General features: G+C 40.8%; 1 protein-coding gene across 2 annotated transcripts in view; it reads left to right on the top strand.

Annotated features, from left to right (window-relative positions):
* PLD5 (phospholipase D family member 5) overlaps positions 1–26,939 on the top strand; it is a 246,468-nt gene that overhangs the window by 83,098 nt on the left and 136,431 nt on the right. For both annotated transcript variants that reach the window (XM_012751263.3, XM_012751265.3), the window contains one exon: positions 13,708–13,876. In XM_012751263.3, the coding sequence (XP_012606717.1) occupies positions 13,708–13,876 (169 nt within the window). The remainder of the gene's footprint in view (positions 1–13,707; positions 13,877–26,939) is intronic.

Here is a 26,939-nt window from a genome sequence, read left to right as displayed (position 1 = left end):
GGATATTTTAAATCTCTCACCAGCAAGGACTAAGCCACTGCATGAACTTTGCCCTACAAACTGATAATGAGATGAGCAAATGCTAGCATAGCCTGGCATGCATCTCTTAACTCTGATTCCTCCTCTGGAAAGCTTAGTGTAATTTCTCTATCAAAAATTCATGGAACATGCCATTTCCTGGCATGAAAGTGAGTGTGTGATGTCATGTGTGTTCATGGGGTGGGTTAAGCTTTGCATGGACTTCACATTTTTAGTCTTTACCTCAAAAATGTTTGTGTAAGTGTATGTGTGTTTTAACAAATTCATTTTCTCTTTTTCAGCATGGCACTCCTTGGTAATATGAGTGGAGTTTTCTGTTTGTTACATGGTGGGTGAGTTAGTCTATTGGAAAAATGGTGAATTTTGATTTTGTATGTTCTTTCCTTTGTCTTAGAAAGGAGCAAATTCTTCTTTGTGCAGGGAGACAGGCATAGGTTATGTTAAAAAATAACACTGGTTAGAGATTAGCACTTTCTGCTTCTGGAACAGTTTTGCACCTTGGTCCCTGATCTCTGCCAGAATGAGCCTCTTGCAGCCAGAGGCTGTCCCGAATGAATCACAGGGAATTCCTCAATTATCAGCTCACTGGGCTGGAGCACAGGGGAGGAGGTTCAGGATCACAGTATTCATCTGCCCCATCCTTAGAAGATCAAAGACCACATTTGTGTTGTGGGTATAAATCTCAGCCCAGAAACTCAGATTTAAAAGAAACTCCATTCATTGTCTTTAAATCAGCTTAAATCAGATTCTGAATCCTTACTTACTTGCCAAGGTGATGGCTGGCTAGAAATCAGTCCCAGCACTAACTGCCCAAGGTTGTACAAAATCCTGGAGTCTTTCCCAGCAGCAAGAGGCCCCTCTGGTTATGTGTGTTTGTCCAAGCTAGTTACCTCTAGATCCCTCATCACAGCCTCATGTCCCTTCAGATCTTGAGACTGGCAAAGCTGAAGGCCCCTGGGGGCAACACACAACCTCTGACCTCTGAGAGTCTACCATCTTCCCAGACAGGGCCTCTGCTGTTCACAAGACCCACAGACTTCTTCCCTTCTCCAGTCATGGGGACTCTTTCTTGTCTATCTTGATGCTTCTTAAAGGTACTCCTATCTCTCCTTCCATTCCAGACACTCTGTGTCATCTCATGAATAGCTCAGGATTTTGGAAAACAAAATACTATATAGAAATGGAAGCCACTTTGGGGACAGTCTCTGCTTTTGGCTGAACTAAACCTCTCCTGAGGTCCTGTTTTCCTTCAGATGAAGAAAAGAAGGAAATGCATATCTTAATAAATTATCCAGCAAGCTTTGAAAAGATCCAAATATGGAAAGTAGATGAGCGAGTGCAGAGAATATTTAAGCAGAAAATAGATTAAAAATCCCTCGGTTTCAGAAAATAGCAACTGGTACCAGTTGTCCACTCTGGAGCAGAGAACTGGAATGCACAGCGACCAGGAGTTTGTTGGAAATTTGTTCCACCAAGACCATTTGAAGTTTTCCTTCTTATTTTTTATTAGAAAACTAATAAAATGAAATAATGCCGGATTTTAAAACTTTAGACAGTACATTCAAATTTAGATTTAATAACTAAAATTCTATATGCATAGAATGTTTCTTGTAGAAACGAATTTATTGCATTAAGGAAGATATTCCCATGCAGACTTATGTGCTACCCTTGAGGGTCTGCAGGTGAATCAACATGCAGAATTTATTTGATTATCCAGCAAGATTCACTCACTACAGAATCAGCTCATCCCCTCTCCTGTGTCAGCTCAGGAGAAACTTAAGCCGTATTCGGACTGTGAAAAGACACATTTAGAAAAACTATTTTAAACCTCTGGAAACGGCACATGTTTTACCAGATGATGCTGATCAGCCTTGGTGGACTTGAAATATAGCCGCAGAAACCATCTTCTGTGCCGAGTGGCACAGTCTGGGGTGAAGAGAGACCAGTGAGGGGGAGCTCCTGAGACACCTTGTGATTTACAGTCACTGTGCTCCAGTTGGGCCTCTTAGGTGACACTTTTCCTGCTTTTGAAAAATCACTCTTTGGTTCTGGAGGTACTGTCAGCTGTATACATCGTTCCTAAACAAGAAACTGCTATGCTCCTCTGAGGAGTCCTTCTCGGATCTGGTTTCTTTCAAGGTTTTAAGGAGTCTTACTGAGGCATAGAGAAGTGACCCCAAACAGAGTGCTGGGCTCTTGTCAGGGGCCACAGTCAGCTGCTCATCTTGCTGGTGTCCGTGGGGTATAAGTCAGTCTGACGTAGCCCATGGTGGGCAGCAAGGAAATTGCCAAACGGTGGGATTTTTTCGTTAGTGTAGCGTCGAATTCTGAGAATTGCTGAGATTCAAGTCAGAGAAGGAAGGAAGGAAAGAAAAAAGAAAAATCACATATAATCTCCCTGTCATGGAAAAACATTTACCACTAGCCCTAACCAATGCTGGGGCAAAGCTCAATTGCTTTGTAGTTACTGGTAAGATCCCCTGTTAAGAACTTGAGTCAGCTCTCCTATCTTTTTCCTGGACCATACTTTGAAAATAAATACTAGCAATAATTGATGGTAAGCCCTTGATTACCAAAAATTTCACTATGCTTTAATTTTATTCAAAGAAATAACTTGAACCCCCAAAAATGTTTGAGTCAAGAATTTATTTTTAAATAAATAAATAAGTCCCGGAATAAATCCTGAATCTAGAGATAGACCCAACCTCCTCTGTCTTTTACCAAGCGGAGTTTGGAGGGCCTAAGGCAAACTTTGAAATCATAATTCTAATTTTAGAAAATGGCATTCATATATTTTAGAAATATTTTTAACAAGAGTCAAAGTGGAAATTCTTTTCTAGATAAGTCTAGGTTAACTAGAAAATGCACTTAGCTTAATTTCCTAGTTTGCCTCAAAGCTGTAACTTCAGTTTCATCCCTTGTGCAAGCCAGTTGTTATCAGCTGCCTGGAGCACTAGGCTGAGAGAGACTGGAAGGCCATGGTCAGGCTCAGGAAAAGTGTCATGAAGTAGCAATTGTGTCTTTAAAAAAAGAACAAAAACTGATAATGAGAGAAAAAAATCTTAACAGAAAGTCACTCTGCTAGTGAATCTAGAATTCATAATCATGGACATAATACCCAGGGTGTTCATGGACCTTATTCATTGAGGATATAGAGGACTTGGGGAAAAAAGCAGAATTTTGTCACTCTGCCTCAATATTTTGCTTTGAAATTTACAAGAAGCAATGGAGTGCAGTGATTAAGAGGTTACATCATGTGGTCACACTGTTAGGCTTGAATCTGGGCTCTGTCACTCCCTAGCTGTGTACCCTTAGGCAAGTTATGTAAGCCCCTTATGTCTCAATTTCCTCATCCGTAAAATGGGAATAACAACAGTAACTACTTCTGAGAATTATTGTAAACATTAATTAATATAGTCAGTAAATCTGCTCAACATTATAGTCAGTAAATCTGCTCAACATAGTGCCTGACATAAAACAAGCATTCAATAAATGCTCATCAAAAGTAGGAATAGTATAATTACTATTTTGCCAGGTGTCAAGGGTGATAACTGCCTTGAATGTAAATCTCTTTGTCCATTAGACCTTGTAAATTTTAACCATTTGTTGTCTAATCACCTGCCCTCCTACTATGTGTTTTAGGTCTTTGCGGACAGCTTCAGAATCTTTTTATCAATGAGTTCCCAGTTTCTTTGTTCACATTTATATTAGTAAAATATCAAAAAGTAGGAGCATTAAGTTTCACCTTTTTCTTCTTTTTTCTTCATCCACTTTGGGCTTCTTTCTCCTCTGATTATTCCTTCCTTTCTGGTCCAGGTTTGGAAATATTAAGCCAAGAAAAAAAATGTGCCTTCCTGTCGCGGTAGATTTCCTGGTCAATGTGGATTGGCAAGGTGGAGTGTGAAAGAGGAGGAGGGGGATGGGGGAGTTGCCACTTGTGCCTTCTCCTCTTGTGCTAATAGGATGAGGATCTCAGTCCGATCTGACCTTCCCCTGGGCAGCAGGGGAACAGCTTCTGCTATCTGATGTTACTCTCCTTAGTCCCTCCGCAGACCCAAAGTGTGCTTGTGGCAAACCCTCTAAGAGAAGGCTTGGACTGAATCTATTGTCAAATGCACATGAGTTCAGACAAACCTGAGCTAAAATCCCAGCTCTGTAGGGTTCTCTCTAGCTGGGTGACACCTGGCTGCTGGGAGCCTTGCCGCCTTCATCTGCCACACTGAGATCATCCCTGCCTCCCAGGGTTGTTGTTCACGGTGCTATGTAACAATAGCTGCAAACTCATTCTTAAACTGTAATATGCAAACAAAGAATCATAGTGAACAGTTATAATACTTCCTCTACTGCCATATTGCCTCTCTCCAAAAAGAAAACCGTAGCTGTTCTTCACGTAATACAGTTGTAGACCTAGAAGTAATGAGGCTTTCATTTGCCTAAATCACATACGGTTACAGAAACAGAGATCTGCTACCGCCAACTCTAACTCACAGTCATGTTCTCTGCAGCTGTTATCTATGAAAGTTAATTTCAAAGTTAATTAAAAAGAAACATCTGGTGACAGAAGAGAATGTATTAAAAAATTGAAACAAATATATCAAAAGAACACATGATACAATTCACAGGGGCTCCTACTGGCAATATATGCAACAATTTGAATAATAAAAAATGATAGTAATAGATTTTTGAATTAAAAAAGAAGACCCAGTGGGGTGGCTTATGCCTATAATCCTAGAACTTTGGGTTGCCTAGGGGCAGGAGTATTGCTTTGTGGCCAGGAGTTTGAGACCTGCCTAGGCAACATAGCGAGACCCTGTCTCTATCAAAAATAAAAAAACTTACAAAACTTAATCAGACAGCATAGTGTCACACACCTGTAGTCCCAGCTACTTGGGAGGTTGAGGCGGGAGGATTGCTTGAGCCTGGGAGTCCGAGACTGCAGTGAGCTATGATTGTGCCACCGGACTCCAGCCTGGGTGACAGAACAAGACCCTGTCTCTATTTAAAAAAAAAAAAAAATAGTTAAAGCAAATCCTTAATTACTTTCATATAAAACAATGCTCCTCCCTATGACAGATTAAGAATTATCAGGCTCCTATTAGCCAGACAGGCCTTGTTGATATTCTTTCTGCTATCTTTCACAAATAAGCTCAACCTGGCCCAAATTCTTGAGAGAAAAATGAAACGCATATCTCAGTCGAATTAAAACAAGGTCATTAGGGCTGTATCAACTATTTCTGTGTCCAGAGGTGGTCAGTGAATCTGTCGCAGGAGTAGCAAGTCATCGTCTACTTCAGTGTCAAAGATTCCAGTATCCTTTCTGCAAGGTTAGCCTTTGTCTTGTCAATCTGGGCTTTCATTCTAGCCGTGTGACTATAAGGAGGGTACAAAACCTGATCACTTTACTTTAAGTGAAAATCTAATTGTTTGATGAGCTGAGGTCATCTGTTCAGCTTTGTTGATTAATGCCAGTAGAGAACCAAGATCTAAAGAATGAATCGACTGCCAAGCACCGCTGTAAGATCAAGTCTAATAACCAATTCATCGCATTAGGCGATGAAAGCAAGCTCACATTCACTTTGAAAAAGTCACGCAGGTTCCAGTTTATGGCTCCTTTTAAGCCAGTATTTGTAGAATCTTCTTAGTAACTGTGCTGTATCAATTTGAAAACTTGGAGAAAAATGTTTTAAATTATAAGTTTTCAGACTGTAAGTTACTTTAAAAAAATAGTGTCTTTTATTTAGTGCTTACCATGAAACAGACATCGAACAAAGCACGACACAGAGATTCTCTCCTCTAATCTTTGTAATAACCTTTCCTCTTTTCAGAAGTGAGAACAGATTTCAAGAGGTTCATAATTTGTTAAAGGTCACCCAGCTCTTAACTGGCAGAGCTGGGTTTTGTCTACATTATTTTGATTTCTTTCCTTTAAAACATTTCTCTACAATAATACCAAAATCAAGGGTGAAAATGTAATATTTTATAAAGCTTCTTGTATTTACTAAACATGAACACACACACAGCATTTTTTAGAGCTTGCAAATGCGTGGACTTATTAAAGGAAAATTACAAATATTTCTTTCAAAAGGTGCAATACTTTTCCTGGATTGAAAGAGAAATCTTGATGACCACTTTAAGTTTGAAGAATAAATACATACTATTAATACAAATAGTTGGAATTCTATTTTAAAATCTATTAACAATGTAAAAAGCTTTCTTATATTTATTCCACCTAAGCTCCCTGGACTCAGTTCAGATCATTTGTAATTTATCTTAAGTACCATCAAAAGAAGAATAAAAAGATTTTTTCTGTATTATGTCCCTGTATAGTCAGCTTCTCCTAGAGTTGTGAGGTGTCAGAAATAGTGCTACAGCCCCTGGGTAGAGTTCTTTTACAGATGGTAGGGAGGCATTCCAGGGATTTGCCCAAAGGTGAATTTTAATGAGATCTGCCTACTACTTTCTCTCCTAGCTTGAGAAGTAAGAGTATACCCAGGGCTGTGATGGCATGCAAATGAGTTCTGCTCCTATGCTAATTAGATCGGGTCCCTGTAGAGTAGCCAGCTGTTGGTTGTTAAAGGAAATAAAAGGATAGGTCATGGAAATAAGTCAAGTCATTTCAAAGCTGATTTCTAGAGACCTTTTCTAGCACAGGAAGTAGCCCCATGTCACAGAAGGAGCAATCAAGATCTCCAGGTAAAGAAAGAGAGGAGGAGAGGGAGCAGGTAAGCAGGGTCATTATTGTGGGGCTCTTCCCCGGAATTCATTACCCAAGTAGAAGTGTGGTCTCCAGGCCATGAGTGCTGTCTCTATTTTTATTTTTACTATAAATTCATAGTTTATTTTGATATTTAGTAAGAACCAAATAATGGCAATATAATAGTCCCCCCTTATTCTCAGGGGATACATTCTAAGACCCCCAGTAGATGCCTGAACCCTCAAATAGTACTGAACTGTATATATACTATGTTTTTTTCCTATACATACATACCTATGATAAAGTTGAATTAATAAAACAGGCATAGTAAGAGATGTAACAAAAACTAATAAAATAGAACAATTATAACAAATACTGTAATAAAAGTTATATGAATGTGGTCTCCCTCCCTCTTTCTCTCTCACAAAATATGTTATTGATTGTGATATTTTCAAACCTCAGTTGACCACGAGTAACTAAAACCGTGAAAAGGGAAATCTAGGGTAAGGGGGGACTATTGGAATAAATTTGGTCTTCCCTGGCTTCCAGAGAATTTCACTGTCCTTCTCTTCCAATTTCTCTAGTACTTTTTTCTCTGTCTTCTTTGCTTGCTCCACTTTCTCTGCTAACCAGAAGTGATTAGATATTTCCCATATTTAGCTTGACCCAATTTTCATTTTTTGGAAAGGTTTCTTGATATTCTTACCCACTTCTAATGCTTCAGTTGCAAAGGAAAAAACAATCTTCACATTTACAGTGAATTCATTTTCCATAAAGGTACCAAGAACAAACATTGGGAAAAGGACAGTCTTCAATAAATGGTGCTGGGAAAACTGGATCTCCATATGCAGAAGAATGAAACTAGACCCCTTATCTCTTGCCCTATACAAAAATCAAATCAAAATGGATTAAAATACTTAAATCTAAGACCGGAAACTATGAAACTACTGACAGAAAGCATTGGAGAAGATCGGGCGTGGTGGCTCATGCCTATAATCCTAGCACTCTGGAAGGCCAATGTGGAAGGATCACTTGACCTCAGGAGTTCGAGATTAGCCTGAGCAAGAGGGAGACCCCATCTCTACTAAAAATGAAAATTAGCTTGGTGTGGTGGTGCATGCCTATAGTCCCAGCTACTCAGGAGGCTGAGGTTGATGCGATGGTACTCTACCCAGGACAACAAAGTAAGTCTCTGTCTCAAAAAAAAAAAAAAAAAAAGAAAGCATTGAAGAAATGCCCTAGGACATTGATTTCAGAAAAGATTTCTTGAGTAATATCTGGAAAGCACAGAGAACCAAAGCAAACACAGACAAATAGGATCACATTAAGTTATGGTTCTGCACAGCAAAGGAAATAATCAACAAAGTGAAAAGACAACCTATAGAATGAGAGAAAATATTTGCAAACTATTCATATGACAAGTGATTAATAACTAGAATATGTAAGAAGCTCAAACAACTCAATAGGAAAAAATCAAATAATCTGATTAAAAAATGGGCAAAAGATCTGAACAGACATGTCTCAAAAGAAAACATACTAATGGCCAACAGGTATGTGAAAAAATGCTCAACATCATTGGTCATCAGAGAACTGCAAATGAAAACTAAAATGAGGTATCATCTTGCCCCAGTTAAAATGGCTCTTATCCAAAAGACAGGCAATAAAGAATGCAGGTGAGGAATTGGAGAAAGGGGACCCCCAGTCACTGTTGGTGGAAATGTGAATTAGTACTGTCACTATGGAGAACAGCATGAATATTACTGGATATCCAAAAGAAAGGAAAACAGTATATTGAAAAGATATCTTCACTCCCATGTTTATTGCAGCATTATTCACAGTAGCCAAGATTTGGAATCAACTCAAGTGTCCATTAACAGACAAGTAGATAAAGAAAATACATATGTACAATGGAATATTGTTCAGCAATAAATAAAAAGCATGAAATCCTGTCATTTGCAACAACATGGATGCAACTGGAGAACATTATGTTGAGGGGAAAAAGCCAACCACAGAAAGACTCATTTCACATGTTCTCACTCATCTGTAAGAACTAAAAATTAAAACAGTTGATTTCATGGAGATAGAGTAGGATGATGGATATCAGAGGCTGGGAAGGATAGCGAGGGGTGGGGAATGAAGCGGGATTGTCAATGGGTGCAAAAATATAGTTAGATAGACTGAACAAGATCTAGTATTTGATAGCATAACAGGGTAACTATAGCAACAGCAACTTATTGTGTATTTTTAAATAGCTAAAAGAGTGGAATTGGAATGTTCCTAACATGAAGAAATGATAAATGCTGAGGTGATGGATACCCCAGTCACCCGGATTTGATGGTTACACATTATATGCCTGTATCAAAACATCAAACGTACCCTGTAAATATATACAATAATATGTGCCCATAATATTAAAAATAAAAATTTTAAAATCTCATAAGATATGTGTGAAATGGAAGAAAACGGAACAGATGTTGCAGTATACATCTGATGAGAGCTTACCGTGGTCCCCTTTGACGGTCTGATGAAGCCTACGCATCTTTCCCTGAATAATATTTAAATCCATAAGTTGTTACAAAACAGAAAAGATTATGAAGGAAATCAAAAATGTTAAAGTTATCAAAATATTTTTTAAAAATCAAATTCATGATGTGGTCATGTATATCTTGCCCAGCATATTCATGAAATAACAATGTCAAAACAGTGGTGAAGACTTAGAAATGTTGGCTGTAACTGTACCACAGTACAAAATTTATTTATCTTTTCTTTTTTAAAAAAAAAAAAAATTCTTAATGGAGACAAAATAGCAAGTTCTGCTGATACGCCTATGGTTCGTTGTCTATGTTCCTAACTGAAGGGAATGTTAAATTTTAGTGAGAGATTAGGGAAAATAAAGATGTAAAAGTCAAGCTCATAGATCCCCCTCAGTTCTACCCATAGATTCAAGGTTAAGAACACCTGGCCTAAAGATTTCCAAAAGAGGTTGGGACTCCTGGCTTATTTGTGTGCCTAGCAGAAGCCATGTGGGACAGCATGAAGAAAGGGTTGGTATAGAGCCACCTGTTTCTATAATTGTACAGTTGCTCCACATCCCTGGATTCATGCGTTTCCTTTATCTGGGCTTCCTGAACTTCCTCTTGTCTTTTTAAGTATGTCTTTTATATCAAAATAAAATTGAAACAAGTCAGTTCTTCTATTTCTTGGCAGCTGTTGTGTTTTGGTTTCATTTCGTCTGGGAGAATTCTTTTTTGTTTGTTGGATTGTTTTCAAATATATTCATTGGTTGTAGGGGAGGAAGGCACTGCTAATTATCTGGGGTCATTTATTCATGCTGTGTCTAGCTTCTACCAACACAGATAATTGGGCTCTAAATGTGGACAGAATTAAAATATCCAACGTCAGCCTCTGTCTATTGCCTTCGAAGGTTTTGAAGGAGTGAAAATAATCCCCACTTTCTTTTAACCCTCTCTAACTTTGGCTGCCTGAATACTGCTTTCTTCTAAACCTCTCCCGTCTTCCTGCTTCTCGAATGGTCCTTTCTGAATCTTCTGATCTGTTTCACATCCTCCTAATCTGAAATATGTAAGCGTTTCCCCTACAGTAGGCTTTGGGTGGGTTTTGTCTTCATCTTTTCTCCCTTAGTAATCTCTCCCAATTCCAAATGTGCATTCTTTCCCATGTTCCCTGTCAGTTTTAATGGGCCCTAGTCCCATCTTCTCAGCTCTGATCTCAGTGAAACTCGGCAGAAATTGTTTAGGCACCTCCTACGCGGTATGTTAAGCACTGAAGGTACGATCTTGGGCCAATGGCGCAGGTTCCTGCCTTCACAAATCCTGCAGCTCATCAAGGAAAGCCAACCTTGAGCCAGGAGTTTCAAGAGTGATGAGTGGGATGAAAGGGGAGGAGCAGGTCACTGTGGGAATTGATAATAAGCGGATCTAGCCTAGTTGGGGGCACAGGGAAGCCTCCCAGAGGAAGTGATGTTTTCATTGGAACTTTGAAAGTTAATTGGCAGATAGCTCAATGACCAGTGTAGGAATTGGGAAAGTGCACATGATGTGCCAAAGTCTAGGGAGAATAGCAGGGAAGGAGGAAATGATGTCAAGTGTGGCTGTGGTGTAAAATCCAAGGAGGGCATTTGGAGCCAGTGAAGCTGCACAGAGGCAAGACAGACAGGTAAATGCTCGTCAGCCACGCTGGGGCGGGATGAGGGCGCGTCATCCTAAGGACAGTGGGAAGTTCCTGTGAGTTTCAGTTAGGCAGCAGGCGGAGTGTTTGGATTTACATTCTTAAAAGATGAATCCAAGTGTAACATGGAAAATGGTTTGGAGAAGGTCAAGAATCCATGTAAGGAGACCATTGGAAGTTGTCATAGAGCCCAGGTAAGAGACAGTATGGTGGCTCTGCAAGAAAATCCAAGAATCCTTATTGTTTCCTTTTCTTGCTCCTCATATCCATCAAGCACTAAATGGTTAACATTTGGTTTCTGAAGTGTCCATTGCTGCTGCTTTTTATTCTCATGGACCTAATTCAAACTTTTTGCTTTTCTTTCCTGAACTATTGCACCAGCCTCCACTCTCTGTCGACTTGTCATCTTTTATCTCCCTTTTCTCTCTCCCAATAGCATACAGGTGTGCTGTCAGAGTTATTCCCCCTAAAACACACGTGGTCGCTCCCAAATGCATCGAATGAAGCCCACCTCTTCCCCCTGGTTCACGACCTCTGCAGTGTGGTCCCTGCAGATGCTGCCAATCTTCCCCCGTCATTGCAGCCTCCTGCCTCACACTCCCCTCGGCTCACCCACTCACCAATATCTAGACACCTTATGTTCTACAAACTCATCCATTTAACTGGAGTATCTTTCTCTTCCAGCTCACTCATAAAAAAATTCTATCTTTGAAGAATAATTTCAAGTCCAGCTTTTTTCAATGCCAGATGTCCCCAGTCACAATTAATTTTTCCTTTATCGCCATGTTCCAGTTATTCTTAGGTGATAAATTATCTAATTATTCTTACTCTTGTTTCACTATTTATTAGATTCTACATCCTTTTTGAATCAGTGTGTATGAGACAGGCTTTTCCACTGGATTGTCAGTTCCTGAGGACTGGGGAGGTTTGTCATAGTCGTTGTGGGGTTGCTCATAATAATTTGCTTGTCCTGTGCTTATAAGGGCTGGTGGTATGATGGACTCCAACATTGTGAATGTCTCTGGGCCACGTACCCAAAATCCATTTTGGTTATAATATTGTAGGTTCCTCAAATACATGAGAACATTTTATCAGCAGTGTAGTTTTTTTCTCTAAAGCTAGCTAAATGAAACAAGTGTCCTTAAGAGTGACAATTAACAATATTATTGAGAAGTGCTGAGTTCTCCGTTGAAAGCTGAAATTCATTCATTTTGAGCGCTTATTATGGCTCTGGGCATTCAACTATGAATAAAACAGATTTTTGTTTGGAAAGTGTTTGACAGGTATTTTCTTAAGGATTTGGGGGTCTTTCCATCAAGAATTTCAAGAGGATATGCATTTTTAAACTGGGGAAAAAACTGTTCATTCCTTTGTTAGGAAATTATGTGTCACCTAACTCAAAAGTGAAAAACAGTCATCGCTGAAATACCAAGGAAAGCCGGTGTATTGATAATTAATTTTATCGATTGCTGTGCACAGACTTTTCTAATTTAAGCTCGATCCGCAGGACACACCACAAGCCACACCAGTTTTACTTACATTTATTAAGGGAGAAGAGAAAAAGAGAGAAAGTAAGAGAAAAGTACCACAGGGGAAGAACACAAAAGAAAATCATAGCACTAGGATCCCATTATCAGCACCTGAGGCTTATCATCATGGGTAATCTCAACACTGGGGCTAATTCTCACGGGCAGCAGGGAAGGCAGCACGCTGGGATATCAAGCAGGTAGGCAGCAGCACGGAGATGTTAGAGAAGCAGCAGCAAAGAAGCTCAGGGACTTTCTTATACTGTTTATATAGTGGTTTGAACAAAGGAAGGCTTTGGCGCCAAAAAGGCATATGCTCTGGTCACGTGAGGTCCCGGATCTGGCCAGGAACCGGGGCCTGTAGTGACTGGTCTCACATCTGAGTCTCGGGCATGAGCCTGGGGTAAACATCCCTGGACAGCCCAGGATAAACCTCCCCAGGCCCATAGCTCAGAGCTGTCAATTCCCATTTCCTCAAGAAGTGGCCAGCTTCTCCAGGAAATGGGTGCGTTTACCTCAAGCCTTATAAATTTATATGACCTCAAACAGGCCTTAATATTCTGTGCCTCAGTACAGCCAGTCACAGTGGATATGTTGTCACTATTTTTTTTTTAAGTATAAAAACAAACTTATTAGGATAATTCTGGTTGCAGTTTATTTAGGGCTTGATTGTTACTGTCATTTTAATTTCTTGCCTCTGACTTTAATAAAGCCCCACACAGGTGGGTTTTATAACTTTCTTCCCAGAAATACTTTCCACCCTAGGCTGGGAAGTATTATAGAGATGTTAAACAATAATAATCACATTTATTGAGTTCCAATATATACCCAACATTGTATTAGAAACTGGAGATGTGCAAAACTTAATTTATGGTCTCAAGTAACTTGCAGAGTAGTATCTTATAAAAGAATTGCATTGCTGCAGAGAAAAAAATAAAGGAATATATTACTAGAAGAAGGTGATTGTATAGGAAGCTCTGAACTTTTTTCAAGTCTAGTTTCAAACTGGATGTTAGGGATATTTACCATGATTTTCTGAAATACAAGTGCTAACTATGGAAAAACAGAGCATAAATTCTCAGAACACAATAGATTAGCAAAGGAGAGATGTAAAAGGCGTTTGGTGGAAAAATGTAAATTATGAGTGAAGTATACATTCCGAAAGAGTATTTTTCAGATGTTTCTATATGCATGTATAAAGATCTGTGGCTTCAAATTTGACTAGATTTTGTCTGTTTGTTTTTCAAAATCTTTTCTAAGAATTGCCCTGGTGGAAAATATTCCTGAAGGCCTTAACTATTCAGAAAATGCACCATTTCACTTATCACTTTTCCAAGGCTGGATGAATTTACTCAACATGGCCAAAAAGTCTGTTGACATAGTGTCTTCCCATTGGGATCTCAACCACACTCATCCATCAGCATGTCAGGTAAGCTGCATCCTCTATGTGTGTGATGATTTTACTTATGTGCATTTTACACTCCTTAGCATTCTAGTCCTCTGCTTCTCAAGCTCAAGCTCATTTTTCTTAGTCTAGCCTCACCCAGAGTACATGTACATCATTACATTTATGTATATGTGCTGTTGTTAATCATATGTCGCTCAGCTCCTACTAGAATGCCAAGTTTTCAAGGGCAAAATCCTTCTTCATCTTTGGCTGCAAAAGGGTGTTTGTACAGCGTTGCTGTGTTGAACAACTTTGGGGGTGCCATTCACATGCTACCGCTGTCAGTGGCACAGCCCAGAATTCTGCTTTGCACAACCTGCATGCTCATAGTTGTAATTCCATAACTGCTTGCTGAGGCATTTATTTGGTTAATTTGTGTTACAATTCACCTTTAGGCCCCAGAGCCCAATTTTTGTAATGGTGGAGTCAAACGTCCCGGGTTAATTATTTATTCTTGACTCTGTCATATTTGGGGGAGTGGGCAAAAGCAATGCGCTTATTATAGAGAACAACTTTTAGAAAACTGACTAAATGATCTAAATGATTTCTGAATGAAATGCTTCAGATGTAGGAAATGAGCCTGGTCATCTTTAGTGTGGTTTTTGGTTTTTATACTGGTACAACCATGATAGTTTACATTGAGCTGTCCTGTGCAAGTATATGACCATTGGCCTGTGCTTATATGTCCTGTATGAGTCATGGGTACAATCAGTTTTGTCTCTTTGTATACAAAATATGTTGGCATTAAACCCATAACCATTATCTCATTGGTACTTTAAAATCTGTTGAATCTGTTCAACGTGTAATTGACTCTATTCATTTATACTACTTTTAAAGTCATGTTACCAGAAAATAGGTATAAAACAACCAACGAAATAATACAAAAACCATACTAAAGAATTGAATGAATTTTCTAGTTGTGTTCAGCACTTTTCCATCTCTACTGTTTAAGTAGGTGTTTCAGGATTTATTGCTGCATAATGTATCATCCTGTAACGAATGGTTTAAAAAGTAACAATCGTTTACTTATGAATGATTCTGGGCAGGGTTTGGCAGGTGGACTCATCTCTGATTGACGTAATGTTGGCTGGGGTGGCTTGGACCCAAGATGGCTTTTCCTCAATATCTGGTATCTCAGCTGGGGTGGCTGGGCCATCTGGAGGTGGCTGGATCTCTCTTTTTGTGGGTTCTTTCATCACTCAGTAAGGTATCCCAAGTTCTTTGCATGGTGGTTGGATCCCAAGAGGGCAGAAGCAGAAGCTATGAGGCCTGTTAAGACCTGGGCTTTCGAGTCCCAGAATGTTGCTTCCAACCTAGTCCATTGTTCAAAGCAATTCAGAAGTCCAGGGTGGGAGGAGTAGCATCCAAGTACAGGAATGAGAAGAATTGTTTACAGTCACCTTTGAAATGATATAGCACAGGCCATTCTCTGGCCATAGTAATTCATATCTCTTCTACGTGCCAAATACATTCACCTTGTTCCTTAAAACTTGAATCCCATTACATCAAAGGCTCTGCAGGGAAGCCTAAGATCAGCTCCAACCCTATTTAGCTCTTAGTGGGTTATTTGGCTGGATCTAGAAACCAAATTCACACCAGGAAGATTAACAAGAGGAAAGCATACAAATTGTATTGGTTTTACATGGAGATCTTCACAAGAGAGTGAAGTCCAAAGAAGTTACCGAGGTAAAAAGTAAAATGTTTTTTTTTATACTGCTTAGACAAAGAATGACAAGTTTAAGAAGAAATGACAGAACAAAGGGCATCTGGCTAGGGACAGTGAATTTCTAGGAGAATCACTATAAGTTATAGGGGGCAGGGGATTAAAACTAGTGGAAGGTAAGGGTTGCTTTGTTAGGTATATTTATGCAGGTCCCTTGCAGCCCCAATTTCCAGTCTGTGGTGATAAGGGCTATTTTCTCACCTTGGTAAGGGGAGGGTACCCATCCCTGAGGAATCTTTATGGCTTGCTTTAAAAAAATCTGAAAACTGTTGAACTAAACAGTTCTAACCCTTTGCTCTATGAACTCAGTAAACTCTCCTAGGTGTTCAGACTTTCTGGTGTAAGAAAGATGTCAAACCCTGTAAAATAAATTACATAGGTTTATTCTAAACTAAATATTCGAGACCACAGCCCAGAGAGCCAAGCCCAAGATGCCTCAAGCAAGTGGTCTCGCCATGGTTGGGTGGCAGTTTGGTTTTATACATTTCAGGGAGACAGGAATTATGTGTAGAGTCATAAATTGGTACATGGAAGGTGTACATTGGTTTGGCCTGAAAAGGCAAGACATCTCGAAGCAGGCGCTTGCAGGTTCTATAGGTGGGTTTAAAAATTCTTTGATTTATAATTGGTCAAAGAACTGAAGCTTTGTCTAAAGGCTTGGAATGTTTTAACTTAAGATAAGGATGTCCATTAATCAGAGACAAGGCACGGGACATGTACTGAAATTCAAGAGATCTGTTGAGTAAATTGAGGTCCTGCAGGTATGGTTTAAATTTTATCTTGCACAGCCTTAGGCCTGTTAATGAGTTAGACAGGATGTCTCCAAGAAGGGAAGGGGGTGTGATGAGGCATGTCTGACCTCCCTTCTCATGGTCAGCAACTCAGCTTTAGGTATTTCTGGGGTCCCTGTGGCCAAGAGGGGGTCCATTCAGTCGGCTTGGGGGCTTAAGATTTTATTTTAGTTCACAAAGGTCATTAAGGGATGACACAGCCTTTCTGTGTCATTGTTCCTAAAATTACATAGTGAGGGTAACACCACCCTCCTGTGCCCTGCTCACAGGGCAGTGGGGAAATCTTCAGTAGCTGAGGTTCCAGGTCTGCTTTACATAGCAGGGCCTGACACGCTAGGTGCGTGGTGAATATGGTACCGAAAGCTGGTACTTGGCCCCGAGGCTGAATCAATGAGAATGAAGAACAAGGACACGTGGTTTGAGGAAAAAGTAGTTTATTAATTTGCCAGCAAATGAGAACAGTGGTAGACTTACATCTCAAAGACCACCACCCTGCCTTTAAGCAGAAAAACCAGGGTTTTTAAAGAAGTGTTTCTGGCGGTTGGGCTTGGGTCTACATGACCTGTGTCACATGTCACGGCTTAGGGCTATCATTACTTAACTATGATCAGTGGTTTGGGACTAGGGTTATTGTGACCTCATCTCCAATGGCAGTGACCTTGTAACCCTTGTCTGGACAATTCTGTTGAGCCATCTCCTATGGTTTAAGATAATAGAAAACAAACAGCAAAGAACATTTTTCTGCCCCTTTGATCACTGGCCTTGGGAAGAAATGCAGCTTTTAATTCCAAAGAAGGGAGAAGCTTTAAAGAGACAAATAAGGAAACATTTCATTGCCCTTTTTCAGACCTTTACCTCGGTGACATATATTTGTGGAGTAGTTGTTGAATGGATTGTGTCGAAGATAAGCAAAGCTGGACACTAGTTAAAGTGGTAATGTCAGATTGTAATCAACAATAAACCATTGCAATAGGGAAGTGGATCCAGCCTGAACTGAACTCAACTTTGATTTGTGCAGAGGTGAATGGGAGTTTTGCAAGGAGAACTAGGGAGTAGGGTTGGGGGGTGGCAGGGGCTTGGGTAGAGTCAGGGAAGTAGAAATTTATAATAAGGTGGGAAGTGGGGGTTGGTCCATGTGAATCCCACCTGGGTTTGCTAACCTAGCGTCGCTTATGGAAGTTAGACTCCTACCCTCCCACAGAGGCTGGGAGACAGGGGCCCTGTTGTTAGCTATTGGCTGGAACAAATAGCAAATTCTCTAGACAGCCTTGAGCTTCCTCAGGCAGGTACCTTAAGGGGGTAGAGTCATCCTAGGGATGTACCCTTGAGCGGTTAGAGGCTATGTTAGTGTCTGTTCAAGTCTTTTAATGGGGAGCAGGGGCCAGAGAGGATAAAATCCTCTGTGCCAAAAGTCTACAGTTTTCACAAGCCAAGGTTGAGTTCTAGCCGAGAAGAGGGCTCAGAGGAGCCTGGCTGGAGTTCGGCCAAGGAGATAATCTTTGTCAATTGCATGACTTGAGAATGAATTAAGATGGTTGTTATTGATGTAGAAAGATAATAACACTTAGAATCTTGGGTTGAGTCACTCTCTAACAACTGGCCTGCTGCCAACAAATGGTATTTTTCAACTTAATGACCTGACCATTGTTGAACTCACATACAGTCCTCTTGGAAGAGACCCAGTTTGAACTAATGTGTTCCAGTAGAGTCATACTGCCCTTGTCAAAATGACACCTCTCAGCTGCTTCTCATTCCCCTAACAGCACCAGACTTCTGTACAGTTTAAAATCAATTGTTTTTCTGTAGTTTTGAGCCCAATTTTGCTTTTCCTCTTCATGAGGGAGAGATCTGCATTTGTTACCACCCAACCAGGTCATATTGCCTGCTGCACAGGAAACAGCTGATAGACTGAGACAGCAGGGATTGCAGAAGAGAGAGTTTAATATTGCAGGACACCAAACAAGGAGATGGAGAAATTTTCTTAAATCTGTCTCCCCGAGAACTTTTGGGTCAGGGTTTTTAAGGATAGTTTGGTGAACAAAGGGCTGGGGAATTGGACCTGCTAATTGGCTGGGGTTAAACACATAGACTTGGGAAGCAGAAATTATCTTCTTGTGCTGAGTTAGTTCCTAGATAGTATTACCAAAAGTTCCACACTTGTCTCTGAGGCCACGCACAAGAACGAGGACAAATGGTTTGAGGATAAGGAAAAAGAAGTTTATTAATTGGCCAGCAAATTAGGAGGTTGGCAGACTCCCCATCTTAAAGTACCAGCAGCCTCTCTCTGAACAGGAGTACAGAGCTTTTAAAGGTGAGGTTTTCAGCTTTAGGCTATTGCTGTTCGCCTATAGTTGACAGTTCTTTTCATCCCAACTTTCCCAGACAATTGCCTTGAGCCATCTCCTGTGGTGCAAAGAACAAAGGACCTCCCCAGCCCCTCCAGACCACTGGCCTGAGGCAGAGATGCAGGGTTTAATTCCCAAAAAGAGTGGGGGAGGTTCTAGAGAGACAGGCCATTCCCCCTGTCACAGGAGAGGGTCACAAGACCTATTGAATCAGTTCCTAAGTGTGGCCACTGGTCCAGTTGGCATCAATTGGTCACCCCAAATGCAGAGTCTGGAAAAATAACTCAAGGAGCAGTCTTAGGTTTTACAGTAGCGATGTTATCTGTAGAAGTGATTAAGAAAGCTGCACGTCTTATGACCATCAGTTACGTGACTCCTGAGAAGAAAGCAATTATAGGAAAGCAAACTAGGGAACAATGGCTGGTTATTTCCTTAACTGTGCCAGGGCTCAGGTCCATACCATAGTCCCCATCTGTGGCCCTTTATAAATTAAATAAAGGGCGGTTTCACATTTGGAAACATGAAGCTCGGAGGGGCTTTATCTGTTTGGGGAATTAAGTGGACTCGAGGGGCTGTGAGACTGATCTCGTGAGCAGCTCTCCCCACCCCTGCTTGTTCCTGGCCGTGCCCTGTGGGGAACCATTAACGACAGGAAGGAGTGAGGTTCAGAGCAAGTTGGAAGGTTCCACCCCAGCAAGGTAGGGATGTTCTCCTTGCCCACTGGTGTGCAGTGGCCACGTGACTACCCCTGCAGAATCCCATGCCTCTGGTCCCCGCTGGCCAAGGGCAGGTGGGGCCTGTGGTGTATACAGAGAGAGCAAGCATGCAGAATAGAGGGTGTCTGGCTTCTGATTTGCTCCTCTTCACCTCTCCCTGATCCACCTCTCTCGACCCCCAAGGCAGTGTGCACCACAGGGCTTAGAACTGAAAAGTCCAGGGAACTTGTCTAAATACCCCATCTCTTGAGCATTTAAAGATTATTTTAGTGCATCTATTCCCCTCCTTCCTCCCTCTCACTGTGCAAGTGGGGAGGAATTATGCAGTGATCAGAAATGAAGAAAGGCAACAAGTACTTACTGCCAACGTTTCCTATTTGGGTGCAGTTCAGGGACCCCCATATCCTCTTCTCTTCAGGTAAAACTCACCAAGTTTGACTCCTCCTAAAAAAAATAAGGCACTGGCTAAAAGCCAGTTTGATTTACATTTGTATCTGATTTTATCTTTCAAATGGAAAAAGAAATACAAGAGTCCACCCAACAATTTAAACTTTGGGCAACCAGTCTTTGGACCTGTGAGTATGTTTTTATCATTACCAAGACTTTATAAATGTTGGAATATAATCACTGATTACATATTGTACATAAAAAAATGCTAGGAAAATAGTTCACACCTTAATTACTCAAGTGAGTCTACTTGAAATTTTCTTTAAGACATTCTGGTACCAAATACTGCCATTCACAAATATGTGTGATAAAAATTGGCTCAGGTTCACATCTTCTTTTCCATTAAGTTTTTTTTTTTTTAAAGAAAATATTTTTTATTTGGGGAGAATAGTCAAATGTAGTATTTACTTCTAAATCAACAGAGTCTGAAAAGTCCTAAATGGAAGCACAAACAGCACATATGTAATCAGGAACTATAACCAAAAAGCAGCCCATCTATTTATTACAATGAAAGAGTTAAAGAATAAGAGTTAAAGAATAAAAATGCATCAAGAAATCATGTAGCCAGTGCCAGGCAGGCCAGCTTAGCAGAAAATGAACACAAACCTGGTACATGATATCTGTCTGTTTTCCGGATGAGTAACAATTTTGTAAGAGTGAGTGATAGTTGTTCCTAACAGGAATGATGAATCCCTGCTTTATTTTTCATTTGCATGGAAACAGACATATTGATTAAAAATGCAGTGTTTATTTCTGTCTCCAAAGGCTCACTGTTTTGATATCCACCCTGAAAAACCCATTCTGTCTTTTCTGCCTGTCACTGGGTGTTAGTCTCGTTGTGTTTGTTTCCTTCTGTGCTGAGGGAAACTGGACGATGAATGCCCTTACAACCATGCTAAGGGCTATAGTGAGGTGTGTGATAACCATATTTTAGAATTTAATGAAAATACAAGGTCAGGCAAAAGATTTTTGTCTCGTTCTGTCCAGATGATGAGTTTAACTTTAGACCTTGAAATATTGAAATTCTTGGGACATTTTGGTTGGGACATTTTGGTTGCTAATTTATGGGATAAAATAATGGGAATTTATGAAATCAAGACTGTTCCGAAAAAGCCAGAAAACGTGACTGATGTGAAAGCTTATTAGTAGAGCTGCCTAATTCACTGGGTAAAAAATCTCATTCTCTATGAATTCACTGTAAGGAACCAAACAAAAATAATTAATGAGCTGCACCAACTGAATCTTAAAGAGATGTATTTATGTGAAATCAATTAGATACTGGTCTACCAGTGAGCCATGATTGCCAGTTGATGATACATCACAGTTGTTTGATTGTGAAAAATTGTGATTTTTTTTTTTTTCCAAATTGAATAGTATTTGTTCAAGTTAATGAGTAGTGAAAGCTCAGTGATCTAGGAGGTCATTTTCAGGAAGTGCAAGCCTGGATCCCGTCTCTACGCAGTAGGTGGTTTGCATACCTCAGAAAGACTGTAGAAGTGAACCAAGGGAGTAGCTCAGATTTCTTCTTACCTACTTATTAGCAGTGTAACCTTGAGCAAGAGGCTGACCTCTCTGTCCCTCAGTTTCCTCATCAGAAAAATCAGGGTGATAACAGAACCTGCCTCATAGCATGTTGTATAGACTAAGTTAGTTATTATATGCAAAGAGTATATGTAGAACAATGTTTCATTATTTTAATGCCCGTATAGGTGTTTATTATGATCATGAATGTTGTTATTCACATTCAATTATTTGTGTACAGGCTGCATAGACAACTGACATCCTGAATCTTGAATGCACAGTAAGCAATGTGGTCTTCTCAAACCTACAGTCACTTCTTATTTTTGTTGATTATCAGGTGGTTGGTTCTTTGCTTCTTCTTGTTTTTGTTTTAAATTGAAGACCCACATGACCTGGCAACATTCAGTGCTCTCCCTTCGCCGTTGGTAGGATATGCCCTGCCATGGTGATTCAGACAGTGGCATCCATGTGTGCCTCTGGTCTCCAGGTGCTGTCTTGCGGCTCACTCATTCCTTTCTTGTGATATTCTTCCTAACTCACCCGGTCAGGGTAGTTTAACCAACAGCCTTTGGTTTCATCTAGCTTATAAAACTCCTCCTTGTCATGTGTGTTTCGCAGCTATCCTTATGATTTGTTCATAAATGATGTTATTGACATTTTCTGTTATAATCACCTTACATTTTGGCCCATAATGCCTCCTCCCTGTCCTGGAGGAGCCCAGGGTCTGTCTGAGGGATCTAGAGGTTCTATGTCCTCCAGAGCCTCTTGTTCTGAGACTTCACATCTTAGTGCTATTCTCCATCTTCGTTGGCTCTCCAAGCCCACTCTTTTCTTCCACATCCCTTCCATCTTCCTCTCTTGCCCATCCTTCCTGTCCGAGGTGGGGCTCCATTCCCGCCTCAAGACTTTTGAAGGAGACTCTTCATTCATTCATCACACAAATAGTCAGTATCGAGTTTGCAACACAGGGTTAAAGAATCCTATTTTTGATGGTCTCCACTCCCATGTCTGATAAAAGTATCCAAAACCCTTGAGCCTTGATCATCAATTAGTTTATTAAAATTTTTTTCCTTTTAACCCAGGAAAGATAAAATCACAGCATTTTCTACTTTTCGGTTTGCCTGACAGGAGGTGGGTATAGTTGGTGAGACCTGGATGTTTTAAATAATTAAGATTCTTTGAGCCTATTGTAATTAGCAGGTTGGGGTATTGTGATTTGTAGGCTGAGTGAGGCAGTCAGGGAAAGCAGGATGTTCTGATGCAACATGAAAACACACATTTCATTCTTTGTTTTGATGTAGATCCTGAGGGCTTATACGCATTTCTGCTATATTATGCAAACTTCCTGCAGTCTATTTTGTCTTTTTTCAAATGAGGATACAGGGAAAAGGAAAACATGTATAAATTAATGAAAACATAATTAGGATACATACTAGTGCTCCGTTGTTATTTGGCTCCGTTCAGAATTAGTTGTTTTGTTTATATTTGGTTCTCAGAGCTTAGCGTTATAGAAAAAACAAACTAGTAGTGTTATTCAGGAGGCACATACTGTAGTGGAAAGATCATAGGGTTTGGCATTAAATACATTTGATAGTTCGGTAGTTGTGGTCACATTGAACAAATGTCACAACTCTTCTGATCCTCAATTTCTTCATCTATAAAATGGGCATAATAATAGCTTTCTCATTTGATTGGTTTTTTAATTTAATTGCATAATGTTTGTAAAATAATAAAAAATGAATTGCATAAAAGCTAGTTGCTGTTTTTATTTTTGCTGTCCTTGTGTGGGACATTTACTTTCAAATTTAGTGGACACTTAACTTTCTAGATAATCTTTTTTTTTTTTTTTTTTTTTTGAGACAGAGTCTCACTTTGTTGCCTAGGCTAGAGTGAGTGCCGTGGCGTCAGCCTAGCTCACAGCAACCTCAGACTCCTGGGCTCAAGCAATCCTTCTGCCTCAGCCTCCCAAGTAGCTGGGACTACAGGCATGAGCCACCATGCCCGGCTAATTTTTTCTATATATATTAGTTGGCCAATTAGTTTCTTTCTATTTATAGTAGAGACGGGGTCTCGCTCTTGCTCAGGCTGGTTTTGAACTCCCGACCTCGAGCAATCCGCCCGCCTCGGCCTCCCAGAGAGCTAGGATTACAGGCGTGAGCCACCGCGCCCGGCCCCTTTCTAGATAATCTTACAGCAAGAAGAACATTCAGCTGTCCATCAAGATTTCAACATCTATAGAAGTTAAGATAATTCTACCCAGAATGCAAATCTGAATTGTTCTTTGAGCTTTAGGTGAAGAAAGGAGAAAGAAAATAGGCACTTTTTAAGGTTGATTCTCAACTCCTAGGTAGACTACTTCTTTCCCAGTGTGATGGTTTTCAACCATGCCTGACAGTCGGAACCACCTGAGGAGCTTTTTAAACATACTGATGCCCAGGCCCACCCCAGACCAGTTAAATTAGAATACTTGGAAAGGGGCCCAGGCTTTGATACTTTTTAAAAATGACTGTGGGATTCCACGGAGCAGCCAGCATTGAGAATTACTGCTATAAACCCTCCCAGTTTAATAAACACTGTGCAATTTTCATAGATTTCAAAACAGGGCCAGGTTGGCCCCTACCCCACCTTCCCTACCTGGCCTGTTAACCTCATTTTGCCTGTTTCAATTTAATCCTGTTATTGTAGTTTTTCCCTCAGCAGTGCTGTAAATGATCAACAGCTTGTATTTGAATATTTCCCATAGTCCTGGACTCTAGACCCCAGTTGTATTATCCTAGTGACTTTATTGTCCAGTGCGACCAGGGAGAGAAGGGAGCTCAGTGACTGTTTGTCGATTTGAAGCGGTAGATTACTCTTCGGCCTTCTCCTCTCCAGGCTAAATAAGATTTCAGTAGGACTCCGGGTGCAGCGTCAGCATAAGAATAGCATAACCTTATGGAAAGAGTGTCCCCTGTTTCAAAATACCATCTTTTCCCTGCTCTACAAAAATCAACACTCAGAAAATGCCTATTTATAAATTAGCATTCTCCCATTCAAAATGTGGTAACCAAATGATTTCGAAGGTGCCTTTATTGAACTGACATTTATCGAGGTGGTGTGCTAGTTGCTGGAGATACAAAATCAAATAAGCAATGGTCCCTACCCCCATAGAGTTCAAAGGACAGTGAGAGAGACAGACCAACCATTGAGCAGAATATGGAGCAGCAGAACAACAGCGAGAGGAGCTGTCAGCCGACGGGCTTGTGTAGAGTTTACCTTTGCTCCCGGCTGCTCAGCAGAGCTCGCAGCTCACAGGCTCTCGTGGATTCTGTTACTCCCTCAGTCCTCTTCTTTCTTCGTAAGTTCTCACTGATTCTTCCCACTTCCATCTCCCCATCTGTTGAGTAATCCTGCGCACGCTCTTGCTTGCTTTCCAATATATTTGCAAGGGAAATCATTATTCTGATGTAAACTCATAAGCACTCTCATTAGCAAGAGTTTGACCTCTATGATTCCTTTCCATTCCAATCATCTAGATATGAATAAATCATAGACCCAAGATATTCTTTCCAGTTATTTGGATTAAATAATTACTTTTTTAAGATTGTTTTATCTGAGTTTGTTTGTTTTTATGCTTGTTTGTTTTCTCTCTGTACTTACACCTCTAGCTATCGTATTTCCCTGTGGTCATCTGTCATTTTGGTACTTCCATTTAAATAGAATAGATTGGATTTTTGTCCTCATTATAATAGTAGTAGCCTCTCACCATAAAATATTTGGAAACTATAGAGAAATGGAAGAAAAACCAAATCATCCATATGGCCATCAACAAAAAAGTTTTTGACAGTTTGATATTTTATGCATAATTTGCATACATAGGCTCATATTATATAAAGAAATTTGTATCTCCATTTTGAATTTAACATTACAAAATAAACATTTTTCCATTTTATGAGAAATGCTGGCAAATATTTTTAATTGGTTGCATAATATACAATGTAATGGATCCACCAGATTAAATTTATGTATCCATTTCTCTCTATTGGTTGAACATTTAAGCTATTTCTCTTTTTTCCCCCTTTTCTGAATAAATAACTGGTATAGTAAATATCTTTGTGCAAAATAGGTTTTTTTTTCTTTTTACTCATTTGCTCAAGATCAATTCTCAAAAGTAGAATAAGAGGGCTAAGGACTCTGAGTTGCTTTCTTAAGACTGTGGGATCTTCAGGGAGCACGTGGAGCATTCTCGTGGTTACTCCCTGGCTTTGCTGAAGTCCCCCCAGAGCGAGATTTTGAAGGAATTCTGCCTTTGTTCTGTGGGGGACCCTCCTCCCACTCAGAATGAGTGATTGTGGAAGCGTTGGAGGTTTGGCATGTCCTGGTGTTCCTTTCTTGCTCCAATCTCACCTCCCTCCTCTGGAGCAAAGGAACAATGCAGGGCTGTGGACGTCGTGGTCTCCCAGGCACAGCTAAACCGGGGATGCCAGGGTGACGTCGTCTGCCTGCCCTTTGCAGCTGGAACCCAGGCCTGAGCAACCACACGGCTACTCTCAGCTACTGCGGGATTCCGTCCGCCCGGGGCTCAGTTACCACCGTGCCGCTCCCAGTATTAGTCCCTGGCGGTTTCCTGGCCCGTTACTGGCACGATGAGCGTACTCATCTCTCTTCATCTGCCCCTGACAGGGACGGCTATGTTCATGCCCACGGGGTGCATCATCGAGATAACCATCATTAGGCAAAGTCTTGATGATTAACTGTTCAGAATAATTAAGTCCCATAATGAGACGGTGCCTGTTACGATACTAATGAATGGATGGCAGCCTGCGTGCCTCTGCAGTGCGTGTCTGTGCTGCCATCACGCTGCCATGTGACAAGCGTATTCCTTGTCGCTCGTTGCCAAAAACGGGGCATTCTCCACTAAGGAGCTGGGCCTGTGGTACTGCCTGAGCCCCTGGAGCTCTGACTGGTCCATGACCTCAGAACGTCTGTGAAGAGATGCAATGGCCACCACCTCCCCTTCTGGCTTGGGATGAGGAATTCCCTACATCCTCGGGCACATCCTGAGAGCTGCTTGAGGACTCTGGCCACCGTCCCCGACTCCACTATCTCCCTCAAGCCCCAAGCCCAGCCATCAAGTTCGTGGCTATGCTGTCTCAGAATCCTACCTCGATTCCTTCCCGTTTCTTCTCACGGCCACTGACACGTCCTTAGCTCACGCTGTGTCATCTCTCTCCAGACTGCACACCGACCTTCTAATTGCTCTCTCAGCCTCCAGTCTGGCCCTGCACCGGTCTTTCTCCAGTTTGCAGAGTTCTCTTTTAGAACCAAAATTTGATTGCATCCTTCTCTGGGGAAAATGCTACAGAGGGCCCACACTGCTTCTGTGATGGGACCCAAACTCTCCCGCCTGTCTTACAAGACCCTTCATGGTGTGTCCCTACCTGTCTCCCCAGCCTACTTTCCTGCCTGTTTTCTGGACGCTCCACTAGGGGTCTCCACCTGGAACATTCTTTTTCCCTTCCT

This window comes from Microcebus murinus, chromosome 19, assembly GCF_040939455.1.
Source record: "Microcebus murinus isolate Inina chromosome 19, M.murinus_Inina_mat1.0, whole genome shotgun sequence".
Classification (NCBI taxonomy): Eukaryota; Metazoa; Chordata; class Mammalia; order Primates; family Cheirogaleidae; genus Microcebus; species Microcebus murinus.
This window is presented reverse-complemented; position numbering and strand designations above follow the sequence as displayed.